The sequence below is a fragment of the Salmo salar genome, chromosome 09, assembly GCF_965601325.2.
Source record: "Salmo salar chromosome 09, fSalSal1, whole genome shotgun sequence".
Taxonomy (NCBI): domain Eukaryota; kingdom Metazoa; phylum Chordata; class Actinopteri; order Salmoniformes; family Salmonidae; genus Salmo; species Salmo salar.
The window spans coordinates 15,339,710-15,361,218 of NC_138299.1; the positions used below are offsets into that span (position 1 = coordinate 15,339,710).

At 44.5% G+C, this 21,509-nt stretch overlaps 1 protein-coding gene across 2 annotated transcripts in view; it reads right to left on the minus strand.

Moving 5' to 3' along the window:
- crybg1a (crystallin beta-gamma domain containing 1a) overlaps nt 1-21,509 on the minus strand; it is a 59,349-nt gene that overhangs the window by 24,370 nt on the left and 13,470 nt on the right. The window contains exons 2-5 of one of the 2 annotated variants that reach the window (XM_014210299.3): nt 11,541-11,679; nt 7,205-8,592; nt 3,829-4,979; nt 869-3,564 (exon numbers count right to left, since the gene is read on the minus strand). In XM_014210299.3, coding sequence (XP_014065774.3) covers nt 869-3,564; nt 3,829-4,979; nt 7,205-8,592; nt 11,541-11,679 — 5,374 coding nt within the window. Of the gene's footprint in view, nt 1-868; nt 3,565-3,828; nt 4,980-7,204; nt 8,593-9,387; nt 9,682-11,540; nt 11,680-21,509 lie in introns of those variants that run through there. The other variant, XM_014210301.3, reaches the window with a different exon arrangement.

The following is a 21,509-nucleotide window of genomic DNA, read 5'->3' on the forward strand; positions in this document are numbered from 1 at the left end:
GTGAAGCTGGTTGAGAGAATGCCAAGAGTGTGCAAAGCTGTCATCAAGGCAAAGGGTGGCTATTTGAAGAAACTCAAATATAAAAATATTTTGATTTGTTTAACACTTTTTTGGTTACTACATGATTCCATATGTGCTATTTCATAGTTTTGATGTCTTCACTATATTTCTACAATGTAGAAAATAGTAAAAATAAAGAAAAACCCTTAAATGAGTAGGTGTTCTAAAACTTTTGACTGGTAGTGTGTGTCTTAATCATACACTTCTGTATTGTCTCTATGTAAAATAACTTCTAAATCTAGTCAAAGTAGGGGAGAACGGGGTTGGTGTCACACTTTTTACTCTTGTGCGTATTTCTCAGCACCAGTGACAGAAAAAATGTGTGAGAGAGAGGCAACGAAGGGAGCTTTTTATATCACAAGCACAAAAGAGCTGAACATTCCCACCCTTTGTTAGAATGTCTGAGACCTTCACTGGGATTTGTTTAAACAGAGTTGATAGTGACAACCAACCCACATTCCATGTGACAACCATCCCCAACCACCCCCTAATTAAGATGCTAGTTACCACATGGCTTGACCTAGGAACTCCGAAATAAGAACTTTTCAACAAACATAACTGTTGGATAGAGGATACATGTATATTTTTGAAATATGTTTTTTTACCTATGAAGAAGAACACATAAATTCCCCTCACTTCAATGTTTTGTCATCCTGACATAAATTGACCAACCTGTGAGACAACCAACCCCGGTCTGCCCTACCTGGCTAAAGAGATTTTACACAGATAAATAAAATAAGGTAGACACAGCAACAATGCAAAACCCCAAACTGTCAGTTGGTTTCATGCAGTCATCTGAGACTCTTACCTTTATGTTGGCTGTAAGAAGACCATTCAGAGGGGCCTTTGGGAGGTGGTTATCAGCTGAAAGATTTCCTAACGTAAGTCCCTTTACGCCCATATTTAGAGGAGGAAGTCCAGCACCCTGACCTAGGTCCATTACAGTACTAACCAAAGCACTCTGTGTAACATTACTCTGTGAAGCTCCTTTGTCTTTCTTGAGATATTTCTCCAGGTGATCTGGTAGCTTTAGCTCAGTGAATGAGGGCAAAGGAGGGGAAGAGGGACTGATTATTGACTCACAAGCTGCCCCCACACCCACAAGCAGGCCTGGATCCATACCGCTCCCGCCCGCCCTTCCTGGCACTGTGCCCTGGGTTGTAAGAGAAGGAGGAGCACCATTAGAGACTGAGGAGGAAGGATCCACGTTGCCTTTTCTGGAAGTCTTGGGGGAACTCAACAATTTGGACAGTATGGACATCCTTCCAAGCCGCAACGAGAGCTGCCCGGTTTCTTCTCCTTTCCCTTGCTCCTCTTCCTTCTCCACCTCCCTCTTCACTTCTACCTTCACTTCCACCTCTCCATCTTTCCTGTCTGTTTGATACCCTGGTTTTCTCAGGGCTCTAGATGGAGACTGGAGAGCTTTGTAGAGAAGGCTACCCTCTGCTCTATTCTGTCTTGTCCCTGTCTTCTCCTCCCTGTGAGGCTGTTTCTTTATCAACATGGCCGGGGTTACTTTATCCTTCGTCCTCTTCTTCAGGCCAAACTGAAAGCCCTCAGCATCAAATGGGTTCTCGAAGCGGTCCTCCTTGATGGCGGGCAAAGCAAAGGGTGGTGAGGGGGTCTTGGGATGACTGTGGTGCCTCTTGGAGGGCAGGGAAAAGGGGGTGCCCAGTTCCTTTATGCTCCTGATGAAGTCCTCCACATCGTCAGACTCAGCAAGACTCTCATCCTCGCTGGCAGAACAGTCCAGCCTCCTCCTGGTCTCCTTCTTCTGCTCCTGCTTGGATCTGTGCTCCACATCTAACCAGCTGGAGGGAGAGGCCTGTTTCAAAGGGAGAGGTTTAAGGGCAGAGGGGTGCTTCAGAGAAGTTGGCGGCTGAAGAGGCAGTTTAGTATTGGCGGTTGCTTTTTTAGTTTTAGGGGGTTCTTTGAGGACCAATACCTTCTCATCCTGAGATTTTGTGCTTATGGTTTTTGATTCCTGTTTTGTGTCTAATATCTTAAAGACTGTGTTTTTAGTCACTCCTTCACTCGGTCTATCTTCTTGTTTTGTCACCTTCTCCTTCTTCTCCTTAGCCTTTGTGGTTATGGACTTTGATTCCTGTTTTGCGTCCATCTTAGTTACGGTACTCTTATTGGCTGCCTCATGGGGTTTGTCCTCTTGTTTCTTTCCTTTGTGTGGCTGCCTATGTGCATTTGCCAAATTATGTGTCAGTGAAGGAACCTCTTTGTTCAGTTGGACCTCTCCATTTTCAACTGTTTTCTGAACAATCCCACCCTTTGTTAGAATGTCTGAGACCTTCACTGGCTCTCCCTCCTTCTGTAATTCACTCTCTTCCCTAGAAACTACGGATATATCAGAAACTATGGCATTACCAATAGGTACTATATCTGGGGTTTGAACATTAGCTAGTGCCTGTGATTTTTCCTCCAAGCCAATCAGATTTGGCTGTGTTGCCATATTGTGACTATCTCCACTTTCAACCACAGTGGAGGCATTTTGGGGTGAGCTTTCCTTAGCTTCATCCAGGCCATTTTCCACAGGCTGATTCGTACTACCTATTTCCTCTCCAGCACCAGATATGAGCTTCTCTGATGCTGTAGAGGTATTGTCATTGCTCTCATTACTCTTCTGATTGGTTCGGGTGTCAGTGTCAGTATGAATGCGGTCAGTCAATGCAGGCTTGGTAGATGTATCTATTACTTCCTCATGGGTAGGTGTGCCTGAGGCAGACACAATGGGGCTTGGTTCAGATGGGCGTTTCTCCACAACGACACCTGGCTCCTCATTACCTGTCAGCAGCTGTGGTGTATCTGTTAAGGCTTCCACATAGTCACTGCCAATCGCTGATGAGAGATCTGGGGGTGGTTTGGTTTGTTGTTTCTGTGTAAAACAGGTAGTTCTGACTGACAGGGATTTTTCCTGGGCAATTTCCGATTTTGCATCCAGTTTTGTTTCAGGTGTACTACTACTGCTGTCCTTCAGTGATTCCTTCGTTCCAGTGATTGCTGGTTTATCGGTTTGATATTTTACAAGCTCAGTGCTACAGTCTGCTGCTAGTGAGGAGCCTGTTGCTGGTTTGGTTTGTTGATCTTCTATCTGAGAGTTATCTGTGATCAGCGACACATGATCTTGTACAGATGTAGATTGTGTTTCAGATAGTGTTTCAGAGTTCATAGTTTGCTCAAATTTCTTAAGGCGTTTGCTGGGTTTTCCTTTAGGGGGGGGTTTCTGACGCAACATCGGAAGCTTGCTAGCCACGGTTACAGAATCACTTGGATCTTTCACTGGACTTTTCAAACTCCCAGCATCCTCAGCAGTCTTGTTCATGGTGGGAGATGTGATGTTACTCTGCTTCTTCAGTCTAAGGAAGGCAGGTTTCTCTGACTTGGTTAGTACCAGTGCGGGAGAGGTGGGTGTGTCACCATCGTCATGTGGAGTGCTCTTATTGGAGGGCCGTTGGGGCAAGTTTGTTGGCAAAGGGCAAGGCAGCTTGCTTCCTGTTGGTGATACATTAGTTAGTCAGACAATTCGTATAACGGTGTGTTGGTTCGTTTTTAATCATACAATGCAAAGTGAGAGCTATCCCTCTATAAAATATGTGAAATGTACAACACCTCAAGTCCATCAAAGCAATTAAACAATTCTGAAACATTACCACTACTAAACACACAGCTAAAGTGTGTTAGCTAGACAGATGCCATAAGCAAGCAGAGAATCTTATCAATACTGCATGTTTAAAATGCATGACACATTTGTCTTACCCTTCTCAGGTTCAGGGATCAGGGTCTCATCTGTGGGCCTTTCCTCTGGGCTGGGAAGCTCCTGCTGCTTTGGACTGGTTGGTGTGGAAGGCCTACTATTGACACCTGATGCTCTCTCAGTGGTTTTGGTCTTTTTACTGCCTGTGTCGATGGTTTGGGGTTTGCCATTTTTCACCTTTCTGACCGAAGAGTTGTCAGGGGCTTTGGGTAACCGACTCTTTGGTATCATGCTGCTGTTGTTGCTGTCTGGGCGTGTGGGAGTCTGTTTTTTCACATCTTTGGGTTCACTTGCAGTAGTGTTGTCCTCTGGGTCTTTCTCCAGTCCATTTACCAGGTTAACCTTATCTGAACTCTCTTTGCTCTTGTCTTTGCTGAACTTGACAGGTGACATGAGTGGTACTTTAGTAGGTGAGACCTCTTCTGACTTAACAGGCCCAAACATTTGTTTTTCTCCTGAACCCACTCCCTTCACCTCCTCAACGATAGGCTTTGTGTCTGTTTTCATCATTAAATGTTTAGGTTCAGGAGTTTTCTGTTGTTTGGAACCAGCCACAGGCACAACCACTGAAACATCAACCACTGAGGTTGTGTCTGGTGATACTGGGGGTTTCGATGCAGATTCTGATAATGACTTTTTGGGGATTCTCGACTTGGGGCTGTCGGTGACCTCTGTTTTTCCTGAAGTGAGTTGACCCTTTGATGTAGACGGCATATCCCCTGTTTTCTCGCCGCCATCTTTAATTGTCCTTTGCGATGGAGCCCCACTAGAAACCCCCGACTTTCCACCATCTGTGAGACCCTTTCCCTTAGCCATGCCCAGGCTAGCTTTGGACTTGGGTTCAACAGAAGGAGGTGGGCTCTTTAACCGACTGGCAACATGTCCTACTTTATCCCCTGGTTTAGACGGGATGACCTGGGGCATCCCCTGACCTCTAATCCCTGAACCCCCAGCGTTAGGCTCTGTTTTGCGTCCTGGCATGGTTGTGGTTGGAGAGGCCTCATCCAGATCTGGGGTTGGGGAACTGTCTACAGCTTTCGGCTCATGGTGGCTTAGGTCAAAGTCTGTACCCTCAGTTATCTCTCCCACAGAGATGATACAGTCATTGTTTGGTTCCTTGAGATTTACATTCACCTTTTTGAGGCTTGGCAGCCTGGAGAGAAAAGATAGAAAAATAGTGAGTAGCCCTTTCCTGCAGTCAGTGACCAAAAGCTCCCTCTTTCGCCTCATGGGTAAAATGTTATTTATATTTTTCTTTAATTAATAAAGATTATAAAAATGTAAAATAAAATAAAAATCTGGTGTTTCTATGTCAAACAGTTTTGTTATATTTCAGTCTTCTGTGATGTATATAAAAGTGAAATATTGGGATACAAAGTCAAAATTTAACACATTTCACTTCTATATCTGACATGGTACAGGTGTCTTCTTTTTTTAAGCCCATAACCATGTGTGTTTGGTCTATACTTTTGTTTTAAGGTAGATTTGTTTAAGACTACCAAGAATCACTCTGCATGATCCTGATTTAGCCCACTGCAGTAAAAGGTTGACTTTGAGGGGAGGAGGGGAAAACAATTTAGTGTGCAGAATAAACTTGTCACCACAAACAGGTGTGCTTGTTAAACTCAGGTAACATGACATTGATACTACCTGAGTTATACATTCAACTTTTAAATATATAAACACATTCTTCAGATAAAGAAAAACAGCCTTTAGCAATACCCATAAGTGCAAAGTGAAACTGAAATAAATCTTTCTGCTCTGTGTAACTTGACAAAACATATTTTTCTAAACTGCTCTTAATTAAAACTTTCAGCAATGCAGAACATCCCCTCAGGTATCAGTAGAACAGTAGAAATCTGATTCCATTGAGGTACAGTATAACAATAGTTTTAATCTAAAAACAGGCTATTCCACCTGAATATGATCCAACTAAATACATATTCCTTGTGACAATACTACATCTGAAAGATGGATATCAGAATGGCATGCCTTACTTTTATCAGCATTGTATTGTTTTTAGTAAACCTTTTAGTCAAACAAAGTGAGTGACTTCAGAGTAACTTTCGTCATGAGTCATCATTCAGGATGGAAATAACGCCTGAAGTAAACACAGCCCAGCGGTCACAGATGTGTATTCCACATTGGTTTAAAGTAATTTCATTGAAATGACGTGGAAACAATGTTGAATGAACCAATGAGTGCCCAGTGTGAGATGCCCTCCATTTTGATTGAAATATAACAACAGCTCATATGAACAAACTATTTTTTATTTTCTTTCAGTGATTTTAATTAGCAGGTTACATCTCATGCAATATATATTATATTTTACACGTCCTACCTTTATCTACTATGAATGTTCTGTTTACCAACTTCTGCTTACTCCAGTAAAGTGGCCTCCAAAATAACTAGTGTGAAATGTTACAGTAAATTTGAAAAACAGTTGTTTTAAGACAATCTTGGTTGGGCTGAACATTTATGATATTTTCTCTTCAGAATCCCCTGTGCCAGAGGACACAGTTAACAGTCCTAACCATATTGTTAAGATAATAGGCTTTGCATCAGTAGTACAGATGTTGGATCTTAATTTGATCACTCTTTTGTTGCTGAGAATGTTCCTGCACGGCAGCAAATGCAAACCTGTAGTGTATTTGAGGTATAAAAAGGCTTCTAAAGTTTGGAATTTCCACTTCAAAATGTCAGACTTGATTTGCCCTACCAAAAATATAAATTCATTATAATCCACATAATAATTAATATCTCCTGTTGCTGCAGGATTATTTTCCTGCTGTAGCAAACTGGCTCAAATTAAGATCCTACATCTGAAGCTGTCATGGTCGTTGCTAGCATAATTTAACAATATTCTTATTAGCTTGGTAAAAGGAACAGTTGCTCATGAGTTTACTTGTTGCATTATTCAAATAACTGCTGCATCATGATTTATTTGCACTGAATTACAGTATACTACAATATTGAAATGTTTCCCCTGTATTTTTTGTTCTTGCTCAACAGCAGACTCTTAACAATTTAGGGTAGCCTATTGACTCGGTTGTAAAGACTGACTGACTGTGCACAGTATTTTGTGACGAATACATAAGATATTGTTGTACTGTATAGTCAATCGCCTACCGTACATACAGTAGTCTTGTCAGCATCATTCAGTCAAAGTAAAGTATTAGTACTGTAGGTGAACATTTTAATGACGCAGGAGTTTTTCAGCTGTGTAACAAACTGTTCTTATTGTTCTCCTTTGGCACAAAAGGACATGGGAATACACAGGTTAGGTTGCACACCTCTCTCTCTCTGTCTCGCTCTCCCTCTCAAAGATCAAAGTGCTCATTAAAAAGACTCCCAAAAAAGTGAAATAAAGACACTTACAGTTTCACCTCAGACTTCTGAGGAATCTTTGAAGCCAAGTCTACGATGTAATTCTTTTCCAGCTCTCTCTCTGTCTGCTCGTCCCCATCAAAACTGGGCTCAGGGCTCACATACACCTTCTTAGTGAAAAGCTTCTCACAGGGGGACAGTTTCACACTCCTGCGTTTTTCCTCTTTGCTCAGGGCCGTCTGATCCTCTAGAGGGGGGCTGCACTCGGAGTCTGTTGCTGGACTGGTCGCCTCTGGCCGGTCTGTGTTTGTTTCGGAGTCCTTGGAGACTGGTGCTGTGGACACAGCCAGCTCTGGCTCTCTGCCACCGGATACCGCTGAAAGGGTTACAGTGGCCAGGACACCGGCAGTATCAGTGTACTCCACAGGGGCCACAGTCACAGGTACGGGCTCTTCTCCCAGGAGTGTTTCCACCCACACAGGTTTGTGTAGCTTCGCAGGTGAGTGCCGCCTCGTCCCCTCTCCCCCAGGTAACGTCATCTGGCTGGGGGGAGCTGTTTCAGCCGAGCTGATGCTGGTGGGCTTCAGAGCCCTTCTCCTGTTCTTCTTCCCCATGGCTGGGCTGTTCTCTCCCTCCTCACCCTCTGGCTGTGGGTCTGAGGAGGACGGGGTGTGAGACTGAGAGCCTAGAGTCACTCCCAGCTGGTAACTCCCCTTCCCTCCAACAGATGTTTTCAGAGAGGTCTTTTTAGACTCGATGCCGAGAGAGGTGACGTCAGTCTTAAGGTGAGATTGAGAGAGCTCAAACGACCTGAGGGTGGTTTGGACCACTGGGCTGCCCCACTCCGACCCCTCTCCGTCTTTCACAGTGGTTTGTTCCTTCAGATATACCTGCAGCCTCCTGCTCACCTCCTCCACCACGTCCTTAGTGAGGCCGAGCTCTGGGGCTTGCTCTGCTCCGGAGGGGGACAAGTTCGTGGGAGTCAGATTCCCAGAATTCCTGTCTGCCTCTCCGTCTGACTCTGCTTCCGCCCGGCTGACCCTGCACACCTGCACCTCCCTCACGCTGCCCCGGCCGCTGCTGTCACTGTCTGCAAACGGCAGGTCCCCTGTGTCTGCCATCACCAGAGAGGCTAGGCTGGATGTATTAGGGCTGGAGCTGCTACTGAACACCGACCCCTTCGCTTGGAGCTCCGACAGACTCTCCAGCACTGGCCCAGCTCCCACTTCCACTACCCCCCCCTCTTTCTGGGTAGTGGTGGTCCTCAGCCCGTCCTTCTGGTGGGGGGAGAGAGGAGAACCAGGGGACTGGGGAGAGATGGGAGAGCCAGGACCCAGCCAGGATCCATCCTCTGAGCTTACTGAGAGTGAGCCACTCCGGCTCTTCTTTTTCTTGGTGGAAAATAAACTGCTGATGCGGTTAAACATTCCGTCCGAGCTCTGGGAGGAGACAGAGAGACAAAATAAAAAGACAAATAAATACCCAGATGGAGAACAGACACACCTGTTGTTTTTGGCACAGCTATACAAATAGCCAGAGGTTGGTTCTCATCTCACTTCGTTCAGTCCTTTGATATAATTTAGTACATTTTACCTTAATATCCTTAACGATAACCTCGAAGATTAGGTAAAGATTCTTGTCAAAATCAAAACACCAGCCAAGCTGAATAGTGAAGATGTCTTTCTACTAACAGCCAGGTTGAACATGACCAGGCTGCTACAGCACCTGGGTAATGACAACATTGGACAGATAGAACATTACAGGAAAATTTCTGCCATGCCCACAAGTCAGTAACCACAGGTATTAAAACCCACTGCGGGATAGGTGGAATGAGAACCAACGAGGCAAACTAGGAATGGGAGGGTCATCAAATAATACTAGTTTGTAATAAGATCTATACAGTATCATTGGATTAATATCCTATCTATTTCTGTCTTATTCAACCTATACTTAGCCAGGTAAGTCAATAACGACATGGTCTGCTTGTTTCAGTTAGCCAGGATAGTCTATTCAGTAACACTTGCCACTGTTCTCCAGGGAGACCTGGGTTCCATTGAATCAATAAAACATAAACGTCACATAAAAGTTGACTAGATAAAAACACAGGTGACACAGTAGCATACATACAAAAGCACAGCACACTCTGTCTGTTTCCTAGTACAGGCTGGAACAGGATACAGATCATAACAAAAGATAATACACACTAACACAAAAAGAATGAGATCGCTGCATACCATTTTAGTGACACTTGCTGGAATTTAACCGGTAGATTTCCTTTCTTTAGAATCCCAACATACTGACCATATACTGCACCACTCCAGCCCAGTTGACCACTCGCATATCAGCTGCAAAAAGTTAATGTTTATCCGCTTTTTAACTTCCTGCTAAGCTGGGATAAGAGTCATAACGCCGCCAAATCCAACAATGTGGGAGGGAAAAAAATGAGCTTCACAGAGAGACAGACAGTCTGTGTGTGATGTATGTGTGTATCTGTATATGTCTAGCCTTGAGTAGACTATCAAACAAACTACAGTACATCGCTTCAGGGCATAAATCCATTTGTACTGCCAAGTACAGTGCAGCATATAGGCTATTGTGAAAGAGCTTTCACATAGCAAACAACTCACAGGAATGAATGATCCAATGAGAATATATGGACACGGATGTCTGCCTAACAACCCCACCCTTCCTTTCTCAATCAAACTGGAGCAAGTAAGTCGTCTGGAAACCACTTTATCAATATAATAATACCATGGACAGGAGAGCTACTTTCAGTTGGACTGAGACAAGGAAATAATACACCTCTTGTGGTTGTACGTAACACAGTATGGACATTTGCATACTTGCAAATCGCAGCATGTTTCAGTTGTGTACAGTATAAATGTTTTGACCAACTCCGACACATGCAAGGACACACATTTTGACCCTTTCCCTCTAAATTGACACAAGTTGAATGATTTGCTGGCATTGTTTCATATGGACCTGTGCACATCCTTCATTCAGTAGTAGAAATGGTTTTACAGAAGAGTCTGGATCTCAACAGGACTTTTACCTAATACAAAATCCTGTTGAAACAGAGCTCATTGTTCCTTTGTTTCCAAATGGCCTCAGACAGGTCAGGAAACACATGAAAGGAGAAACCACAGACTTTGGGTTACAGTACTGTACTCCAGTTTATGTTCCAAATTGTATGCCTAGCATAGAAATAAAAGTCTACCCCAGTAACCAGGTTTCCAGGAAAAACATAATTCTTCTTGAATGGCTGAACGTGCTCAATTATGTACTTGTAAAAGTTGGATGAATATTAATAGAACACAGAGTGAATCCTACCCCATTAATTACTCCAGGTTGGAGAACAGGTTGGACAAGTCTGTGTCAATGGAGAATTACACAGTGAGAAATGTAATCCGAAAGAATCATTTCTAGCATGCCATTTCACCTAGGACATCTAAGACATCTTTTAATTGGACCTTTCGCCCCTTTAATGATTTGTATACAATTTGACAGGATGCTGATCAAGAACATCAGTCTTACGTTCATCTTAATACCTCCAGGCACTGAAGAAATGCTCATATAGATCGTTATTCCAAACCCAAATAGTGCGTAATGCAACGAGTCATAAACTTATATTTTAGGGGTCTGTCTGAAGAATCTCAGTTGCTGTAGAAAATGTTTACGGCCAGTGTGGTTATAGGATGCCTTCCAGATACACAAATTCCGCACAGGCCTGTGCAAATGACACAATCAATATGGATTTCCTTGGACATTGTAAAGACATTCTGCAGAGGATTTGTGTATCTGGAAGGCATCCTGTAACCACACTGCCTCTCCTGCAGCTGATGCCCTGCAAAGTGAGTCAATACTGCCCTCCTATGCACCCTTTTTATATGACTTATCAGCCAGGCTCAGTGCAAGCAGTAACAATCAGTAGTATGGGGTAAACGTCTCTAAGCTAAGAGACAGATTCTGTCACCCTCAAATGATTTGACATTTTTTTTTTTTTTTTTTTATCAAGTGTTATCAAGTGGGTTGGATACTATTCTAACCACTCTGAAAGTCCTCTATGTTTGACACATACTTTGGACAATTGTAGAACTATGGTAAACATGTATGGTACAGTATGATTAGCCACTATGTATTATATAGACACATTTCATCATTCATCTCAACATCACTCTTAGATGAGTCTGTCCTAAGGCTAGCTGGAGCCATTGGCATTGGCTAAAGGGGATCCTAATAAATTAAATAAAAAAAATCCTACAGAAGGTAAAGAGGGGGTGGTTTGAAAGTACAATAATTCAGATACAGTATATCATGGGTATTTCCTGATTAGTTCTCCACAACACAAAAGAGGACTCCTATTGTACTCTACTATATTGTGCCGTACCTTATTTCTGGACTTGGTGGGGCTGAGGCTGTTGAAGGCTGACATGTCGAAGCTGAACATGGAGGTAGCGTCCCTGTCTCTCTCCGTCCTGGTGCTGTTGACGCTGTACTCTGTCGACACACTCAGCTGATCAAAACTCCTGTCACAGAGAGAGAAAGATAGGTACTGTTAGGCTTAGAGCAGGCAGATCTTCTCACCCATTACCACTGATAACATGTAACTTTGTTTCTATCCGGTGCCTACTCGCTCAGCCTCTCATTCTTTTCTTTCATATTCTTATCCTTTGACCCACATTCTGTCACACATTCACAGACCCATGGCATGGCTGATTGTCCCACCCACCCATATGTTGTTGTTGTTGGTATCACATGAATGTTATATGACCTTGTCAAAATGAAAGGTACAAAAGTCCAGTCACCTCCCATGACTGCTTGACCCTCTGAAAATAACATAACCATACTTTTCTGTTTCACAGGTGTTATTAAACATCAACTTGTCCAAGAACAAAACGACAACACTTGTGTTTCCTGTTTCAACTATGGCATCTGTTGTTCTCTTCACACACTGTGTACATACATGTACTGCAGTACAGGAACAAACACAACCAAAAACATTTCCTGCCTCCAAATGGGGTGAGTCCATTAGAGCATTCATTGTAAGTGTTGACACCTTCATCATGCTCGGCAGACAACAACAACAATAATAGCAGAGAAATGGGACACTGGTCAGATGACATTCACTCCACACTTAGTCACACCAGTGTGTGTGTGTGCAGCAGTTAGAATACACACCGTGGATTCTGGGACATGCGTGTGAAGAGGCACTGGTCTGTTTTCAGGAGGTTTTGCCTGTCATCACTATACCCAAAGGCTTTTAAGTAGACTCTGTGTTGTCAACAGAAGCAGTTAGGCTAGGTCACCCACTGTGGCATCCCATAATAGTGAGCTATGGTCATCACTCCCCGAATGCAGAATGGTCAACAGCATTCCTCTGTAGATACTGTAGATACATGTGCAACACCAGGGGTGTTTTAAGAGGGGTGAAATGTTCAGAAATAATTAGGCTAGCTCACCCACTGTGGCATCCCATAATAGTGAGCTATGGTAATCACTCCCCGAATGCAGAATGGTGGACAGCATTCCATTGTAGATACGTGTGCAACATCAGGGGTGTTTTAAGAGGAGCGAAATGTTCAGAAAGTAATTCAGCAATGTTGAAGATTAATCCAGTACCTAGAGAAACACTTTTCACATCAATCAATACAATAGTCGTCTACACTATTCACTTACATTTTTATCTTCTATGTTCGGGAACTTTCAACCACCTAAGCCCTTGCCAAGTGAAAATGGCTGGTCATGGGAATTTTTCACCACAAGAGGACGCTGTGTTTGTTCCAAGATAGCTGACCAGCATCTTCTGGCTTTATTATACCATCTTAGCCCACAAGAGGGTGTATCAGATTACATTTTCCTGTCTTCAAAGTTGACTGAGGAATCATACGGAATAATAATAAAACATACTGCCATTCTACAGAATCTATTGTTTCCCCACGGCATATGTTTAGTTACCCTGGTCATGCCAACTTTGCCAACACTTTGAAGCCAGTCTCTTTTGTTAATGATTTACTGGTACGGTGACGTTGGGTAAACTGTGCAGAAAGGTGTGCTACAACATTCAGTCTATGAGCCATGAATTGGGAATGAACCAGGGATGATTTTAATTCATGGGACATCATGCATGAATGGTGTTGATTATTAATTTGTTTTCTGCAAAATGATGCTGAGTTTGCAAGACTTCCACAGAGAAAGCATCCAGCGCAGATGCATTCTCTTCGTGTCTACGTGAAGATGTCTGGCAGAGCATGATATCTCACATACGCAGCTTGATATGAAAAGATCTGAAAGGATGACAATACATATGAATGCTAATTGCTTTCATTAGTTAAATAATGGATATTCACTATTACATAGGCCTATCCAATGCAACAACTATGCACTATAAGTTCATTTAAAGACCACAGAAACCATTAACAATTTTTCAGTTTGCAGACTCTTGACACAAAGCCAAGGCCCAAACCAACCAGCTCCAACCTGTCTGGAGTCTTTCTCTGTTACATTTACATTTGAGTCATTTAGCAGACGCTCTTATCCAGAGCAACTTACAGTTAGTGCATTCATCTTAAAATAGCTAGGTGGGACAACCACATATCACATGCATAGAAAGTACATTTTTCCTCAATCATGTAGCTATCAGTAGAATCAGAGCTAGAAAGGGGGGTGGGGAGGGGGGTCAAGTGCAAGTGCTGGTTAAGTGTTCTTTTTTAATTTATTTTTGTAAAAAAATGGGGGGGGGGGTCGAGGTGAGGAAGAAGATTATTTAGGGTACTGCTTGAGGAGGTTTTTCAGATGTTTTCGGGAAGATGGGCAGGGACTCTGCTGTCCTAGCTTCAGGGGGAAGCTGGTTCCACCATTGAGGTGCCAGGACAGAGAAGAGCTTGGACTGGGCTGAGCAGGAGCGGACCTTCTGTAGGGGTGGGAGGGCCAAGAGACCTGAGGTGGCAGAACGGAGTGCTCGGTTAGGAGTGTTGGGTTTGAGCATAGCCTGAAGGTAGGGAGGGGCAGTTCCTCTTGTTACGCCATGCCAACTGATGTAACCCACATAGTACAGAGCTGTGGAGATAGAGCGTCTTCAGATCAGGCACAATTTTGTATAACAAGAGGAACCGGGTAGACGCGTAGAAAAAAAAGGTGCTTTCTAAAACCGGCTGTCCCATAGGAGAACCCTTTGACAAACCCTTGTTGGTTCCAGGTAGAACCCTTTTGGCTCCAAGTAGAACCGTTTTAGCTTCCATGTAGAACCCTTTCCACAGAGGGTTCTACATGGAACCCAAAATGGTTCTACCTGGAACCAAAAAGGGTTATCCTATGGGGACAGCAGAAGAAGCTATTTGGAACATTGTTTTCTAAGAGTGTAACATTAACAGTTTCAATAAGTTTTCCTGTAACACCAGCATTAATGTAACTGTTGTACAATGTTTTAGACATATTGGAAGTTCAATGAACTGTTGTGCAATACCGTTGGTCTCTCCCACTAGTTTCCTGGGCATGTTCACATGATACACTTACAATGGCAACACAAGCATGGCTGTTTTGTCAAAAAGGCAGTGTATCAGGCACGCACACACACACACACACACACACACACACACACACACACACACACACACACACACACACACACAGGACAGCTTGGCACAGCTTGCAGCTTGGCACAGCTTGCAACTTGGCACAGTGCGATGCCATGACAATGCCAACTTGCCTAGGTTTTCAAAACAGTCACATGAATCGCATCACTCATCACACAGAAACAAACACACAAACATGTTTTAATAAACATACACATGGAAAAAACATGTGGACGCTGTGGGACTTCATAAAGTCAAACAAGGGATGGAGGAAAGTCAAGGCCTGACTCAAACACTATTCTACAAGTTATGAGTGGGGCTGGCTGGGTGACTCACCAGTGGCTATTGATGAAAGATATGTTTGTTTTTGCCAGGCCCAATCTAATGCAAACTCCAAAACACACTTAAACGGCTCTGGTTTGGACAGCAGCTTACAATGGTAGCTGAATGATGCATGTGTTTCCGTTTAATAGACAGAGAATATGAACATTAAACATTATATAGCACTCTGTGCACATACTGTACATTGCGCAACGATGCATAGTTTAGCAGAAAGCTGAAAGACAGAGCTTTTGTCCAGAATAGCAATGTACTATATGAGTTTCAGGGCTCCAGACTAACTTCTTCAGTTGGTTGCACCAGCCCATGATTTGATGACACCAATTATTTTTTTGCTATGCTTTATTAAGAGGTTTAATAGACTTCTGAAGTGGCATTCAATGTCATGATTCAAGATATTTTGAGGTGCAACCTAAAATCCAGGGAATTTTCCGGGGAGGTTTTAATAACGTTCTGAGAATGGAAATAACAGGTTATTTGAAGGTAATTAAATAATGTTCTGAGAACATGTTTCAATAAGAATTTTAACAACACTGCTAGCTTAGTTTGGGTTAACTGTTTTGAACTCAAAGCACAGATAGAAATGTATTTGCTTGGGCATTAATCATGCAAACACATTTATTTTTTTACTGTGGCATGTGAGATTCAAACCTATGATCTTCTTCTGTTCTCTATCCATGGAATAAGTCCACTGCTCCACCAGGATGGGGCTAGCATGCCATGTTTTTATAACTCATACAAAGCTGTTTATTTGAGTCTATTCAAACAGACCCTATTTCAAAGGAAACAAGCGATCATTAAGACCAGGTGTGGCCAATGTGTGGGCGCGGCAAACACAGCTGAACACACTTAACAACACAGAGGATAGAGAGAGTTTTGTTGACTCTGAGAACAGTGTACAGTATATGTTTTTAAATAACATTTTTAGAACTCTCTTGTTTTCTTGTTTTTTTTTATGGAAAGTTTTCTTAATGTTCTCAGAACAATTTGAGAACAGTACTTTAAATACAACCATGAAGAAACCTGTAGGAAACGTACCCACAGAAGAACGTTGTTTCTTAACTTTCTTAGAACAATGAGAACATCACTTTAGATAGAACCATGACGAAACCTGTAGGAAACGTTATGCTGAAATATTGAAATTCTCACAGAAGAACATTGTTTCTTTACGTTCTCTGACCCCAATGTCAAAGAAGTTGGAGAACATTCTTAGAACATTACCAACATTTTATCAAATGTAACCATGTTTGAACTTTTAGGAAACGTTCTGTTAAAGTAATGAAATAACAAGAAAATGATATTATTTTCTCAAGTTCCTTCAATGTGCTGAGAATGTTCCAAAGCCAAGCAACTATCCTGCAAAATAACTCTAGGATAACCACACTCTAGCCTAAAATATAGGACGTTTGGAGTGAGGTGAGCATGTAGAATGTGCAGCTCAGTTCGATGCGACTAATAAAAAATGTTACTCGCGCAGTTAGGACTTAATTGTCACAGTCACGGTTGAGTGATTTCGGACAAAATTGAAGCAATACAACAGTTCTTGGGATAACTGTTGGCGGCAGAGAAATTAGACTGGTTCTTAGTAAAACCAAGGGAGAAGGGCTAGGAAACACGTCTCGTTCAAACAGGCAGGTCGGTATGTTGCAATAAGTCCTGTATTCACTGCAGCACAACAAAGATAGCTTTATTTCCCCAGAAGATGACTGGTTTCAGCGTGATCCTCAGGTCTTTATTGAATAACACTCTGTGGGTCTGTGTGTATACAGTACGTACGGTATGGGATCTTGTCTTTGTATATACAGTGCGTGTGTTCAGGGGGGGTGAGGTTCAAAGCAGGGTTATGTTTGCATTTTAGTCCTCTAGAAAGACTGTGTTTGCCCAAAAGAAGCTAGAGTACTTATTGACTTCTAACCAGTCCCCTCAAACAACAGAAACACTCCCTCCCTCCACACACTCCATCACACATTACATTAATATCCTGCTACTGTGCATGGTTTGCAGAATGATAGGAACTGTATTGACAGGGTCAATAGTCTTTCGAAGGTCATGCGCGCATGTGCGCACACACACACAGACACGCACAAATAACAGGATGTGCAGCACACGCACACACACCTATAATACGCGGGCCCAGATTGCATTGTATTGGCTTTGGATGTAAAAATAACAAGAGTTACACCTTTAATGTTAAGTGCTATATACCAAAGTCAGATCATTGTCACATGCCCCCTGCTAATCTGGCATTTTAACTAGCTAAAGCTGAATCTGGGTCAGTTGTAACAGTTTGTATGTCTAGTCTCAGACTGTACCAGCCACAGACCAATAGACTGTCACAGGTTATCTAAACTTAAACTTTGCAGGTGACAGTCACTTATTCACGTCTAGTTGAACCTGGAGCACCAAATTGCTGCATACATACCGTAGAGACAGACTGCATTCACACCCCCTCGCCTTGTTCATAACAGGCACAAACATGCGTTCTCTGTCTTAATATTGTTCACATTCTGATTGTGCCCACGTTTTCAGAAAAGTGTCTACACATGGCATGAAGATGTGTCTCTTATCTGTCCACTGTATCGCGTTGTGACCAGATTTCGTAGTCTCCCTAAATGCAAAATATTTGACGGATATTTTTTCTAAATTATATTTCTTTATTTTAAGACTTGATGTCATAAGTCAGTAGTGCGCCGCCACCTGTCAATGATTTTAGATGATGGGATAATGATGAATGGTTAAATGGTTTCACTGCCCAAATCTGTCTACACCTGTAAAATATCCAGTCACAATGTGTGCTCGACTACTTCCTGGGGAGGCCAGGAAGATCTGATCACAATCAGATCACAATGCGTCTTTTAAACGTCTACAGCTGTCTAAAAATGCGGGGACAATCAGTATGTGGACAAGATCAGGGCAAAGGACACATGTTAGAATCAGGTATAAATGGGGCTCCTGATGTTACTCTAGAATGGAAACAATGAAGCCAGGTGGGATGGAGGGTCTTCAGCCTCAGAAGGCCTTCTTTAATTATCATACCAATCAAAGTCCTCCGAACTTGACAGAAAGGCCTGTCTCAAAGTGGAGAAAACACTACCTGTCAATAACACCCAGTCAAGTATTCACATAAGCCCACGCACACACGAGAGTCACAGCAAAGCTGGATACCTTCCATGTTTTACAATCCCTTGTCTAGGCATCAGGAGCAGCGACACTTTTGAGGGTTGGGCTGGGGAAATGTAACCACTCTGAAATGTAACCACTCTGAATGAACACACACACACACACACACACACACACACACACACACACACACACACACACACACACACACACACACACACACACACACACACACACACACACACACACACACACACACACACACACACACACACACGTTTTACTATCCTTGTGGGGACCAAACAATTGATTCAAAATCCTATTTTCCCTAACCCCTAAACCTTAACCCTAACCAGAACCCTAACTCCTTACCCTAACCCTAATTGTAACCCTAACCCTAATTGTAACCCATAACCTAAAATAGTATTTTGCGAAATGTCCCCACTTCTCAGATTTGTCCATGTTTTACTATCCTTGTAAAGGACTTCTGAACATCACAAGGATAGTAAAACCAAAATCACACATAAAAATTTGCCCGTGATGTTCCCAATCCCCTGCGTATGCCAACAGCTTGCATAGTATTTTAGAGAGTGACAGCTAGGTCAGCTGCCTATGTGTCAAAACGAAAGTTTAAATTACAAATGTGTGTGTAATGGCATGGTGTTGTACACTTCCATTGAAGTAGTCTCATAGGCCTATACTTATAATCTTGTGAATATATGTCACGGACTGCACGGAGAAGGATTGCGCGTCCCTGTCTTGCCGTCCTGGAGCAAGAGGCGATGATCCACCATCTCGGCGCCGCCATGAACCGCGTTGTCCAAATCATGGACCGCTGGGAGAGACAGGGAGTTCCTCCAGCGCCTCCCCCAGCACAACAGGGGCCTCCACTACTCACTCCCCCTGCACCCGGTTCCAGTGGGATTCACCTCACCCTACCCGGGGAGAACGATGGGACGGCTGCCCGCTGCCAGGGGTTCCTACTGCAGTTGGATTTATACCTGGCAACCGTCCACCCGGCTCCTTCGGGCCGTGAGAGGGTGTCCTCCCTCGTCTCATGCCTCTCGGGGAAAGCCCTGGAGTGGCCCGGAGATGCGGTGTTGGAGCATTTTCCACCTACGGCAGGGGACGAGGAGCGCACAGGAGTTCGCTTTGGACTTTTGAACCCTGGCCTCCGGAGCGGGATGGAACGACAGGGCCCTAATCAACCACTATCGCTGCAGTTTGCGTAAGGATGTCCGTCGAGAGTTGGGCTGCAGGGACACCATCCTTACCTTCGACCAGCTGGTGGACCTGTCCATTCGGCTGGATAACCTGCTGGCTACCCACGGACGTCCAGATCGGGGTCTGTTGGTTCCATCCCCCAGCACCACCGCTCCGATGCCCATGGAGTTGGGAGGTGCTGCGCTCAGGGAGACTGGAGGAGGTTCCATCTCGTGCACCATCTGTGGCCGCAGAGGTCACACTGCCTGTCGGTGCCGGGTTGGTTCCTCTGGGGGTCGAGGCAGCAGGCAGGGCGCTCTGGCATCACCTCAGGTGAGAAAGCACCATTCTCACCCAGAGCCCTCTGTTACACACATGTTTTTGTTCGTCACTTTTCTTGAGTTTTCCCCGCATTCCCAGCATAAGGTGCTCGTCGATTCAGGTGTTTAGGGATCCCCATCGTTCCTGTGGATTCACCCTTCCCAGTTCACACCTTAGATAGTCAAACATTAGGGTCAGGGTTGATTAGGGAGGCCACCGCTCCTCTGGGCATGGTGACGCAGGGGGGTCACACGGAGAGAATCAGTCTCTTTCTCATTGACTCTCCTGCGTTTCCCGTGGTGCTAGGCCTACCCTGGTTAGCCTGTCATGACCCCACTATTTCATGGCTACGGAGGGCTCTCACGGGGTGGTCGCAAGAGTGTTCTGGGAGGTGTTTAGGGGTTTCCGTAGGTGCTACTACGGTGGAAAGTCCAGACCAGGTCTCCACCATGCGCATTCCCCCCGAATATGCTGATTTGGCTCTCGCCTTCTCCAAAAAGAAGGCGACTCAATTACCACCCTATCGACGGGGGGATTGTGCAATAAATCTCCTGGTAGATGCTGCACTTCCCAGGAGTCACGTGTATCCTCTGTCACAGGCGGAGACGGTGGCTATGGAAACATATGTCTCCGAATCCCTGCGTCAGGGGTACATTCGGTCCTCCACTTCCCCCGCCTCCTTGAGTTTCTTTTTTTGTGAAGAAGAAGGAGGGAGGTCTGCGCCCGTGTATTGATTATCGAGGTCTTAATTACAGTTACCCCGCTACCTCTTATCGCCACGGCGATTGAGTCAATTCACTGGGCGCGCTTCTTCACCAAACTTGATCTCAGGAGTGCTTACAACCTGGTGCGTATCAGGGAGGGAAACGAGTGGAAGATGGCGTTCAGTACAACCTCAGGGCATTATGAGTACCTCGTCATGCCGTACGGATTGATGAATGCTCCATCAGTCTTCCAAGCCTTTGTAGATGAGATTTTCAGGGACCTGCACGGGCAGCATGTAGTGGTGTATATTGATGTCATTCTGATATACTCCGCTACACATGCCGAGCATGTGTCCCTGGTGCGCAAGGTGCTTGGTCGACTGTTGGAGCATGACCTATACGCCAAGGCTGAGAAATGTCTGGAGATGGAGAGTGACCGCATCTCAGTCGTGCGTAATTGGCCGACTCCCACCACGGTAAAGGAGGTGCAGCGGTTTCTAGGGTTTGCCAATTACTACCGGAGGTTTATCGGGGTTTTGGTCAGGTAACGGCTCCCATTACCTCACTGCTGAAAGGGGGACCGGTATGTTTGCAGTGGTCAGCTGAGGCAGACAGGGCCTTTGGTCACCTGAGGGCTCTGTTTACCTTGGCTCCCGTGCTGGCCCATCCAGATCCCTCTTTGGCATTCATAGTGGAGGTGGACGCATCTGAGGCTGGGATAGGAGCAGTGCTCTCGCAGCGCTCGGGTATGCCCCCGAAGCTCCGCCCCTGTGCCTTCTTCTTGAGGAAGCTCAGCCCGGCGGAGCGAAACTATGACGTGAAGGACCGGGAGCTGTTGGCTGCCGTCAAGGCTTTGAAGGCGTGGAGACATTGGCTTGAGGGGGCTAAACACCCTTTTCTCATCTGGACTGACCACCGCAATCTGGAGTACATCTGGGCGGCGAGGAGACTGAACCCTCGCCAGGCAAGGTGGGCCATGGTTTTCACCCGTTTTGTTTTCACACTTTCTTAAACAGACCAGGTTCCCAGAACTGTAAGGCAGACGCACTGTCCCGGCTGTATGACACAGAGGAGTGGCCCATGGATCCCACCCCCATA